The sequence below is a fragment of the Lactuca serriola genome, chromosome 2 (assembly GCF_051521515.1).
Source record: "Lactuca serriola cultivar US96UC23 chromosome 2, Lser_US96UC23_V15, whole genome shotgun sequence".
NCBI lineage: Eukaryota > Viridiplantae > Streptophyta > Magnoliopsida > Asterales > Asteraceae > Lactuca > Lactuca serriola.
This window is the reverse complement of record NC_136409.1, coordinates 174,515,796-174,528,434: the sequence shown is the minus strand read 5'-3', so window position 1 is coordinate 174,528,434 and position 12,639 is coordinate 174,515,796. Positions and strand designations below refer to the sequence as shown.

Here is a 12,639-nt window from a genome sequence, read left to right as displayed (position 1 = left end):
TGTCCCATGAACTTTTGAAAGCAAAAGAGTGATCATTGTGATGCGACAAGTCAGTTACTTGTAAATATTATTACCTCATCTAGTCAAATGATAATAATAATAATAAATAAACCCAATACAATCCTTAATTCAAATTAATTGTATTATGTTTTAGTACGTCTATCTTTTGTTATAACTTATAACCCTACTTCATAATTGTTTTTTTTACTTTTAATTTTTCTTAAATCATATATTAAATTAAACTATATTTTCTATTTTTATCATTTTATGCCATTTTAGCTGGCTTGGCTCGTCGTCCCAAAGCCGCGCCACCGACGTGTTTCCACGTAAGCAACTGGCATCCTATTGGCTTTGAGAGTACTGGCCCATGGGGTTTGGACACGTGTTAAGAAGTGATGGCACCTGTTTTGTTTCTTCATGACTAAGCTTTAAACATCAACACCGTGGGACCCACACTGCTGATGTCACCACCTTTTGAAAAGCCACGATGACCCCACCGTGAGTGCCGCCTGACTCAAAAGCATTAGTCTCACGTAATTAATATCAATTCCTATTTCTGTTTTAAATACGAAACATTAACTTCAAATGTCATCGCTTTCAAAGTTTATAAATATTAAAGAAGTATACACATTGATTACAACTTGAAAACGTATAAAAGAAGAGTTTTACATGCCAAAAGTGTTACATTATATTAACAATAATTATTTTTATAGTAATGCACTAATTGGGTGGGACCCACCAACATATGATGAGTTTGTTCTTAAATACCGCCTTCCAACCCATCGTTTCTTCCCTTTCCTCCTCCTACCTTCCTCCACCGTCTAAAACGCTTTTCCGATCATGTTGTCTTCTGTTTTCCCCACCGACGGCGACCATATTCCGTCCGACGACTTTCTTGGAACTGGGTTTACCCCTTGGGACACTGACACTCATGAAAGTCCCTTTCTTTATCCACCTCAAGAGCCTGTCTTTTCGTTTTCCGGCTCCGACGACTCCACGCCAAAAACCAACAGCTCCAACTCCGGCTCCGACGAGGGAGACGTTGACCGGAATCCTATTGAAGTCACCCTGATTGATGAACGTAAGAGGAGACGCATGATATCAAACCGGGAGTCTGCACGGAGATCTCGCATGAGAAAACAAAAGCACTTGGAGAACCTGAGGAACCAGGTGAACCGGCATAAGACTGTGAACCGAGAAATAATGAACCGGTTACGGTTTGTAAGCCATCATGCACAAGTTATAAGGCAAGAAAACGAGAGGCTCCGATCGGAATCAGTGATGCTCCGGCAAAAACTATGGGACATGCGTCAAGTACTGCTCGTCCGGCAGCTTCAGAACCAGTTATTATCGTCTGCATGGCCATGCAATAATAACGTGACAACCATCAATGAACAAAACCCACAATCGTTAATTACATAAAGCTTTATATATATATATTTCATATGAAATTAAATCGTAACTAAGTGCATGAGAACAATAGCAACTCACCCTATATATATATTTGTAAAGGAATCGATCAAGTAGTTGGAGGAAGGTAATTATCAAGTAATGGTAATTTTAAGTCGTTATTTTTGTCTTGGTTTTCGTTTCTTTTTTAGTTGGTTTTTGGAAAATGAAGGTTTTGGTAGAACGGATGGTTGTTTTTGTCAAAACCAGAGATATCATTTTGTAAAGTTTCACTACGAAGTGCTTGGCTTATGATATGAAAAGTAAATTTGGACCAATTGGTACGTGTCGTCTATTTATAATTGCTTCTTTATTTTTAACATCCTAATTAATTGATCAATTATATATATCATATTTGAATATATCTATTTTAAATCGTTGTTTATATGTGATGTATTTTATTCGTCCAAAATCACATGAGACCACATAAGGTTTACAGTAATTTTAAAGCCATGGAATAAACTCTATCAATGGGAGATAACTGAACGAGGTGATACGTTCAATTAGTTTCAATCGATGGAATAAACTTGAGATGTCATTTGTATCGATATAGAGTTAGCAATAGAAAAAGAAACATGTTAATAGTCGATATATAAGCAAATTTCCATGTGTCGTCCGGCCTAAAAGTAAATTTCCATAAGGCTGGACGGAGTGACTTCAGCAATAGGCTCGGCGACCTCGGCGAACCCCGGGCCGACCCCTCGGCATGCGGAGCTCAGTTCGGCAACTCGGTAGAGCTGTGCCGAGTCTCTTTCTTCTTCCTCAATTCTTCCTCCTTCCTTCTCCCTCACTCGGCAACCCACCCCTCCCTTCTCCCTCTCTTCTTCCAAGTTTCTTCTCCTCCTTTTTGCTGATGTGGAGTTCGGCAATAGTTGCACGACTCTGTAAGAGTCAAAGTGTATTGTAATGTGTCGAAGGTTATATTGTATTCGTTAAGTGATGTAATGTTATTACAAAGACATTGTTATTTCGAAACTGTAATGTTTAGCCCTTTGTATTTTTTGTGTGCTTTCTATTTTTCCTATAAATAGGGAATGATACATAAGATAGATAGAACTTTTGCTATTCTTCTGTCTAAAAATCTTTGTATCGTGAAAGCATAATATGAGCTGAAACAAAGTTATATTTACTCTCCGTGTTCTTAAATCATATCAATTATGATCTCGTTTCATTACTCGATTTAACAAACCTCTACATGTTCAACCTAAGTCACGGATATTCGGTATTGGAGCAAGCAAGCAGGAGGTAGAGAGATGTGCGGCTCCACTCGGTTGTGAACCGGCTACACTTCCGTTAACTTATCTTGGTGTACCGGTTGGAGCTAACTTGGATTTGAAGAAACATTGGAAACCGGTGATCAACAAGTTTCACTCAAACCTATCTTTATAAAAGGCGAAAACATTGTCATTTGGTGGCCGACTGACACTAATTAAAGTTGTGATGGGAAACCTTCCAACCTTTTTTTTTTCATTGTTTGTCGCTCCTATTGGGGTTATAAACACACTTGAGTTCATTCAGAGGTGATTTTTGTGGGGAGGATGTAATGAAAAAAAGAAAGTGCATTGTGTGTCTTGGGAAAAGGTCAAAGCTCCTAAGGATATGGGTGTAGGATCATTGAGAGCCTTAAACCTATCCTTAATTACGAAGTGGTGGTGAAGGCTTAGAACCGATCCATTGCAACTGTGGGCTCGAGTTGTTAGAGGAATATATAATTTAAGTAAAAAACCCTGAACTGTCATTTCAAAAAAAAAATGTTACATAGGTATGGAACAATATTGCTAGAAGTGGGTCTCGACCATTAGATTGGGCAAAGGCAACAATACATTATTCTAGATTGACCATTATATTGGGCCACAACCATTAAAATTGATGTTCCCGGCGATATATTGTTTGAAAAGGAAAAAATCTTGCAAAATCCCTAACAGAGTAAACATTTAAGGGTTGTTGTAAAAGTGGGTCTCGACCCCATCTTTAGAGGAGCAGGTGGATGAACTATGCTCGCTATCCGCCCTTCTCAGAACCTTTCAACCAGGTGTATCAGTGGTGAAACGTCCCAAAAGTATGATCCAGAAATTTCATTTTTAATTTAAATAAAATAGTATTCCAAAAACATCATCCATACAAACCAAATGAAAATAAGTGTATCAAACATCGTATCAATCAGAGTATCATCTTAAAAGCGGAACCCATGTTGTGTGTGAGATGCAGTAATATCGAGCTCTTCCCCTTGGAACCAAAAGTACCTGAAACATAAACTGAAAACCGCAAGAACAAAGCTTAGTGAGTCCCCAAAACTCTGCCATACCATACATAATAAATCACATACTAGTCCCCCGCCCTACATCAGGCCCCGTCCGACATCGAGCCCCGCTTGGTATACAACTCTGTTATTCTTAGGCCCCGCCTGACATCGGGCCTTGCACACTATACACATAAAATATATATCAAATAATCATATTAACACATAAAATGATCATAAGACAATAGCATATGTTTCAGTCATCGGGCCTCACCCGACATCAAGCCCCGCCCGATATACATAACAACACATAACATATGCAAGGGTCACACAGAATCCTAGCATCCTAACATAAACAATAAGGAACATCATTGGTGCCTTAGATATGCTAAACCCAATGAGGAAACTCACATCGACTACTGAATCTCACTAAAAATCCTTGTTTGTTAGTCTGACGAATCCTCGAGCTATTAATACCAAAATAACACCTAATTAACATTTGGATCCCAAACCATATCCAACAATCCATACTTGGGGTAAAAAGACCATTTTACCCCTCACCTGGTTTGGTCCAAGACTAAAGCCCAAACTCATAATCTAAAAGGCCTTAAACCAAATAATCAACCAAGGCCCATATATGACACAATTTTCCGAATTGGGCCCAAACCCTTGCATGGGCCTTACCCTAAAACCCAACAAATTTTCCTAGTCCAAAACGCTTGCACTCTGAAGTCCCAACAAGAACTCACACACTCAAGCCCAAACTCGAGCCCAAAGTGCATAACCCATCTGACTGAGTATATAGGGCGTACTCAGCTGTACGCTAAGCGTACACGCTATGTGGCTTGTACGCTGCGCGTACAGACTTGTTGTAACATCCAGAATTTCGGGTATGATTTAATTTTAATTATTTATTCAAGACAGAGGAGGGCCTCGATGAGTTGGTGCCACAACTCGTCGAGTAGGTGAGGAAGTTTCCGCGAATCTCCGCGACCAGACTCGACGAGTCGGGCATATGACTCGTCGAGTATGCGCTGGCAATTGAAACCCTGATTCCCGGGTTTTGGAGCCTATTTAAGGGCACTCATAGCCTCCTATTGTGGCTAACAGTCCCTTGAGAGAAACCCTAAGTGAGCTAAATCGTTTGTGAGGAAGGAGAGGCCATATTTGATCTTTCTATCATTGGTTTAGCGAGAAGAAGGTGATCAAGATGAAGAGAAGGCTGAAGGAGGTGATATTTGGAGGAATTCTGAGTTCAGGAGTGCTTATTTGAGGTATAATCTCGATTCATATTCTGTTTTGGTGATTGTTTATAGAGTTAGGGTTTTCTAGACCCTTTGGTAGATGGTTTTGTTGAGTATATGGTTCCTTTTCATATTATGGTCTTGGATCTAGATCCATAGAGGTCCAGAGACCTTACTCCTTTGAGCTTTATGAGGATTGTTGATGAATATGAACTTAGGATGCCATATTAGAGATCATTTCTTCAAATAGAACCTTGGAGCCTTTGCATGGGCATCAAGCTTCGAACTTTACGTGATTATTGGGATAGAATGGATAGATCTATTGAGTAGAGCATCAGATCTGACCTTAGGAAGCCATTTGAAGTTGAGCATGGATTGGACTCGCCGAGTCCATGAACAGACTCGATGAGTCGAGTCGAGTTGTCTCGAGACTGTGAATCTAGAGAGTGACCCGCCGAGTTAAGTGAGTGACTCGGTGAGTCAAAAGAGAATCAGAGGAGTAGAGTTCACGACTGGACTCGCCGAGTCGTTGAGACAACTCGACGAGTCTGGTCAAGGTTGACCGTTGACTTCGTTGACTTTTATGGTTTTGGTCAACAATTGTACTTTTGGATCAGGAAGGGGTAAAATGGTCTTTTACCCTTCTGTTGGATTGTAGAAAAGGGTGTATTCTAGCCTTGAGAGTCGTTAATGATTGAAATAATTACTTTATGTGATTAGGCGGGGCTAGGTCGTTGTTTCGAGGTTCAGAGATACCGAGTTGTGATTTTCTGAGACATTCCATAGACGAGTCTTCTCACTATACATTACCTAGTGTGGTAACCATGAGCAGACCGGAGGGTCTTATATGTTATGTGCTATTTGTGTATATGTGTTTGTGATATATGTATGCTATGTGATATAGACCGAACCGGAGGATCCAATGATATAGACCGGGTCAGAGGGTCCAACGAGACAGACCGGGTCGGAGGGCCCAACGATGCGGAACTGGAGGGTTCCGCTGAGACACATCGACTAGAGGGTCATATTGTAGCCTTGAGTGGCGTATGTGCTGTATGTGGTATTTTGGGGAACTCACTAAGCACTTATGCTTACCGTGTTGTGTGAAATGTGTTTCAGGTACCAGCAAGGATCGCAGGAAGGCGCCAGCTTGATTGTACACATTGTGGGAGTATTTTGATGAGATTCTGAGGAAATGTTTTTGGATACTTATATTTTTGAGATGGATGTTTATGATTTGAGATACATTTTGATTTTTATAATGAATTATTATGTTTTTGAAAAGAGAAAAATTGGTTGAATTTTTACGGTGTTACAAGTTGGTATCAAAGCCTTGATTTGAGGGATTTGGATTCACCTTCGGGTGTATTTGAACTCAAACCGAGGATTTGAGAAAAAATTTATAAAACAAACAATTTTTCTAAAAGTAAAGGAATATGAAAGAGATGGAAAGAAGCAGTGTGTACAATCAGCAAGCGCCCGAACGGTGATTTCCCAAAATACCCTTACATTTTATATTATGAGATATTATGTGATGAGTTATACATGCTTGAGAAGGCTAGGTAATCATGATAGGACTAGAGTGGCCTGATTTGTGATGCCTTAGCCTAGGAGATTTCTGCTGCTAAGAGAGTACTTGCGAGTGAGTAGGTAGCAGTGAGGAGCTTATAAGAGGCTGATTAGGGTATAGCCTGTATGTGGTATGCTTGTGATTTGGAATTCTGGGGGAGAGTTTTGGGAGTGAGTACTGGTACGGTGTGGAAGGTAGTATAGGGCCCATACTACTGGAAACATCGGATTGGTAATCAGTCCGAGTAAGATTCCTTAGGAAACCAAAGAATCAAGTAGGGTGAGTGATCGAGTGTGAGTGATCTCGATTGAGTCTCTGATTATTCTGCGATTTTATTTTAGAGACAACATGGTGGTTACGAGACGACATGATAGGGACAGTGGTACTAGTGGTACCAGTGATGAGGAGATTCGGAGGATCATTCAGGAGGAGGTAGTTGCGACTATTCGGGCGGAGATTCCCGAGATGTTTGGGTCTATTAAGACCACATTGATAGAGACGTTTGACGAGCGTTATGTTGCTTTGACTGATGTTGTTATTGCCCCAGCCACTGCAGCTGTTGCTGCTGCGAGACCCCAAGGTGGCGATTTGTTGCTGTACCGAGAGTTCAGCAACACGAAACCACCAGAGTTTGATGGTATGCAGGATCCGATCGCTGCGATGAGGTGGATTTCAGACATCGAGGGATGTTTCTATACGTGTTCGTGTCCGGAGCACTTGAAGGTTCGGTTCGCGCTGAACCAACTTCGCTTGGGGGCAAAAGACTGATGGAAGTTTGTAACGGCGGACTTTTCGATGGCAGAGCTGACTGCAGTGACCTAGAAGAGGTTTACTACAATGTTCCGTGATGAGTATGTTCCCCCGGTCGAGAGGGAACGTCTAGCCCAGGAGTTTCTGACCCTCAAGTAGCAGACTGAGTCAGTGACAGGGATTACGAGGATGTTCCATGAGCGGGCGTTGTTTTGCCCTGAGCAGGTGTCTACCGAGTAGGCTCATATGAGTCGTTATCTGAGCATACTGAGGAGGGATATCCGTGATTTTGTGGCAAACTCGACTTACCGGACATTTGCTGAGCTCCAGGCAAATGCTCGGAAGATGGAGATTGAGCTAGAGACTCGGGCGAGGGAGGAGGCTGAGACTCAGAGGGGTGATCGGCGATCGACGCAGTCGCAGCCGGCCGCCAAGCGGGCGAAGCCTGCTAATTCAAGGTCTAGTGGTCCGAAGGGTCGCACCTGTGGGAAGTGCGGCAAGAACCATGATGGGGTGTGCAAGATGGGGGTGTGTTACAAGTGTGGGAAGGAAGGTCATTATGCGAGGGATTGCCCTAAGGGGTTCTCGGTTTGCTTTCATTGCAACTAGACTGGCCATCGGAAGGCCGAGTGCCCCTAGCTTCAGAGATCAGCGCAGGGATCTGCACCTGCTGCTAGAGTTACTGAGACCCGGCCAGTGAAGGTCGAAGTACTGAAGGCTAGGGGGAGAGCCTTCCAGTTGACTGCGGAGGAGGTCCGCGCAGTGCCTGACGTCGTGGCTGGTATGTATTCTTTCATGTACTTACTTTTATGTTGAGATATTGTTCTTATATTATGATATGTATATGTACTTTTCTTGTGAGTTCTGTACCTGCCTTGGTGTTATTTGACTCGGGTGCGAGTCGGTCTTTTGTATCTTTGGCTTTTAGTCAGCACATCAGTATTAGTCGAGAGGCGTTGAGTTGGCCTCTGAGAGTTCCCATAGCTGAGGAGAGAGCAGTATATGCTAAAGAGGTGATTCGAGGTTGTGTACTCAAAATATTCAGAGTGGAGTTTCCGATTGACTTAGTCCCTATCGTGATGGGAGATGTTTGTGTCATCGTGGGCATGGATTGGTTGAGCAGATTTGGAGCGGTCATCGACTGTGAGTGACAGCTGGTGACCATACGGGACCTAAGTGGGGGAGTTCTTATGGTTTACGACGATGGTACACGTTCTGGGTCGGCATTTTGTTCAGCCGCTAGAGTGAGAAAGAGTCTACAACAGGGTTGTAAGGGATTTGTAGGGTATGTGATGGATACGAGGGTTGATTCAGAGAGATCGAGGTCAGTTGATGAGTTTCCGATAGTACGTGAGTTCCCGGATGTATTTCCGAAGGAGTTACCGGGTGTGCCTCCCGAGAAGTAGGTTGAGTTTAGTATCGATTTGGTTCCGGGGGCTGCGCCTATCGCCTTGCGCCTCCAAAGATGCGGGAGTTATCCTCACAGTTTCAGGAGCTGTTGGGGAAGGGGTTTATTCGGCCGAGCAGTTCGCCGTGGGGAGCACCTATCCTTTTTGTTAAGAAAAAGGATGGTTCACACCGGATGTGCATTGATTACCGGGAGTTGAACAAGTTGACGGTCAAGAACTGTTACCCGTTGCCGAGGATCGATGATTTGTTCGATCAGTTATAGGGAGCATCTTGGTTCTCCAAGATCGATTTGAGGTCTGGATATCATCAGGTGAGGGTGCGAGATGAGGATATCCAGAAGACATCGTTCAGGACTCGTTATGGGCATTACGAGTTCGTGGTGATGCCTTTCGGGCTCACCAATGCACCGGCGGTGTTCATGGACCTCATGAACAGAGTGTGCAGACCGATGTTGGATCGCTCGGTGATCGTGTTCATCGAAGACATACTGGTGTATTCGAGATCCAGAGAGCAGCATGAGGAGCATTAGAGAGAAATCCTCGGGGTTTTGAGATCGGATAGGCTTTATGCCAAATTCTCCAAGTGTGATTTCTGGTTACGAGAGGTCCAGTGCCTAGGGCACCTCGTTAACCAGAAGGGGATTTTGGTCGATCCGGCCAAGATCGAGGCGGTGATGAGTTAGGAGGTGCCGAGGTCACCTACAGAGATCAGGAGTTTCCTAGGATTGACAGGCTATTACCGGAGATTTATCAGGGATTTCTCCAAGATCGTCGTGCCACTCACCAAGTTGACCAGGAAGGGTGTTGCTTTTTCATGGGGCCTAGAGCAGCAGGCCTCCTTCGAGACACTTCGCCTGAGACTATGCGAAGCCCCAGTGTTAGCCCTTCCGGAGAGAATGGAGGATTTCGTGGTGTATTGTGACGCATCGATATCAGGGTTGGGAGCGGTGCTTATGCAGAGGGGGCATGTGATAGCATACGCATCGAGGCAGCTGAAGCCTCATGAGACGAGGTATCCCACCCACGATCTAGAGTTGGGGGCAATAGTGTTCGCCCTCAAGATCTGGCGTCACTATCTTTACGGGGTCCGGTGTACCATATACACAGATCACAAGAGCCCGAAGTACTTGATGGATCAGCCCAACCTGAATATGCGATAGAGGAGATGGTTGGACGTGGTAAAGGATTATGACTGCGAGATCCTGTACCATCCGGCAAGGCTAATGTTGTAGCCGATGCCCTGAGTCGTAGGACGGAGAGCACCCCGATGCGAGAGGTTTGGTTGAGACTGACAATGATGACTCCGGTGTTGGACACCATTCGTGGGGTCCAGGTTGAGGCCGTGAGACCAGAGAACCGTAAGAGAGAAAGGGTTATCGGTCAAGTATCGGAGTTCGTTACCGATAGCCGGGGGCTTATGACATTTCAGGGTCGGATTTGGGTACCATTTTTGGGTGGAACGCGTACCATTTTGATGGAGGAGGCGCATCGATCGAGGTTCTCAATCCATCCCGGGGCCACTAAGATGTATTTGGACCTAAAGAAAGACTATTGGTGGCCCTGTATGAAGAGGCATATCACGTGGTTTGTAGAGAGATGCTTGACCTGTCGCAGGGTTAAGGCCGAGCACCAGCGTCCGCATGGTAAGCTGCAACCATTAGAGATTCCCGAGTGGAAGTGGGAACATATTACCATGGACTTTATCACCAAATTGCCAAGGACTACGAGGGGCGTTTTACTTCCAGATTCTGGAAGAAATTTCATGAGGAATTGGGTACGAGGCTGCATCTTAGTACCACATACCACCCACAGACTGACGGGCAGAGTGAGCGGACGATTCAGACGCTTGAGGACATGCTCCGAGCATGTGTGTTGGATTTCGGCGGGAGTTGGGACATGTATTTGCCCTTGGCAGAGTTTTCCTACAACAACAGCCATCATTCGAGCATTGGTATGCCACCCTTTGAGCTGTTGTATGGGAGGAGGTGTCGGACCCCATTTGCTGGGAGAGGTAGGGCAACGTGTGATGGGTAGTACGAAGATCGTGCTTCAGACGACAGAGAAGATACAACAGGTCAGACAGAGGTTGTTGACCGCTCAGAGTCGTCGGAAGAGTTATGCGGACAGGCGCCGATCCGAGCTCGAATTTCAGGTCGGCGACTTCGTGCTCCTGAAGGTCTCTCCTTGGAAAGGAGTGATCCGATTCAGGAAGAGGGGCAAGCTGGGGCCCCGATATATTGGACCTTTCAGGGTGATCGCGAGAGTATGCAGGGTAGCCTACCTCTTAGAGCTGCCTGCAGAGTTGAGTCAGATTCACGATACTTTCCACGTGTCCCAGTTGAGAAAGTGTATCGCTGATGAGTCGACAGTGGTTCCATTAGAGGATATCCAGGTGGATACGGGTCTAAATTATATTGAGAAGCCGATTGCGATTCGAGATCGGAGGGTAAAGGTTCTGACGAACAAGGAAGTGCCTCTGGTTCAGGTCCAGTGGCAGCACAGAAAAGGATCCGAGCTGACGTGGGAAGTGGAGTCGGAGATGATTGAGCAGTACCCCGAGCTGTTTACAGCGCAAGATTTCGAGGGCGAAGTCTGATTCTAGTGGGGGAGAATTGTAACATCTAGAGTTTCAGGTATGATTTAATTTTAATTATTTATTCAAGACAGAGGAGGGACTCGACGAGTTGGTGCCACAACTCGTCGAGTAGGTGAGGAAGTTTCAGCGAATCTCCGAGACCAGACTCGACGAGTCGGGCATATGACTCGCCGAGTCTGCGCTGGCAATTGAAACCCTAATTCCCAGGTTTTGGAGCCTATTTAAGGGCACTCATAGCCTCCCATTGCGGCTACCAGTCCCTTGAGAGAAACCCTAAGTGAGCTAAATTGTTTGTGAGGAAGGAGAGGCCATATTTGATCTTTTTATCATTGGTTTAGCAAGAAGAAAGTGATCAAGATCAAGAGGAGGCTGAAGGAGGTGATATTTGGAGGAATTCTGAGTTCAAAAGTGCTTATTTGAGGTATAATCTTGATCCATCTTCTGTTTTGGTGATTGTTTATAGAGTTAGGGTTTTCTAGACCCTTTGGTAGATGCTTTTGTTGAGTATATGGTTCCTTTTCGTATTATGGTCTTGGATCTGGATCCATAGAGGTCCAGAGACCTTACTCCTTTGAGCTTTATGAGGATTGTTGGTGAATATGAACATAGGATGCCATATTAGAGGTCATTTCTTCAAATAGAACCTTGGAGCCTTTGCATGGGCATCAAGCTTCGAACTTTACGTGATTATTAGGACTAGAAAGGATAGATCTATTGAGTAGAGCATCAGATCTGACCTTAGGAAGCCATTTGAAGTTAAGCATGGATTGGACTCGCCGAGTCCATGAACAGACTCGACGAGTCGAGTCGAGTTGCCCCGAGACTGGTAATCTAGAGAGTGACCCACCGAGTTAAGTAAGTGACTCGGTGAGTCAAAAGAGAATCAGAGGAGTAGAGTTCACGACTGGACTCGCCGAGTCGTTGAGACAACTCGACGAGTCTGGTCAAGGTTGACCGTTGACTTCGTTGACTTTTAGGGTTTTGGTCAACAATTGTACTTTTGGATCAGGAAGGGGTAAAATGGTCTTTTACCCTTATATGGGATTGTTGAAAGGGGTGTAGTCTAGCCTTGAGAGCCATTAATGATTGAAATAATTACTTTATGTGATTAGGCGGGGCTAGGTCGTTGTTTCGAGGTTCAGAGATACCGAGTTGTGATTTTCTGAGACATTCCCGAGGTGAGTCTTCTCACTATACATTACCTAGTGTGGTAACCATGAGCAGACCGGAGGGTCTTATATGTTATGTGCTATTTGTGTATATGTGTTTGTGATATATGTATGCTATGTGATATAGACCGGACCGGAGGGTCCAATGATATAGACTGGGCCGGAGGGTCCAACGAGACAGACCGGTTCGGAGGGCCCAACGATGCGGAACTG

At 44.4% G+C, this 12,639-nt stretch overlaps 1 protein-coding gene across 1 annotated transcript; it reads left to right on the top strand.

Annotated features, from left to right (window-relative positions):
- Window positions 1-840: 840 nt before the first annotated feature.
- LOC145089801 (basic leucine zipper 4-like) lies at window positions 841-1,422 on the top strand. Its single transcript, XM_079028196.1, has one exon. It carries the CDS (start codon window positions 841-843, stop codon window positions 1,420-1,422), a length of 582 nt encoding a protein of 193 aa, XP_078884322.1.
- The last annotated feature ends 11,217 nt before the right edge of the window (window positions 1,423-12,639 follow it).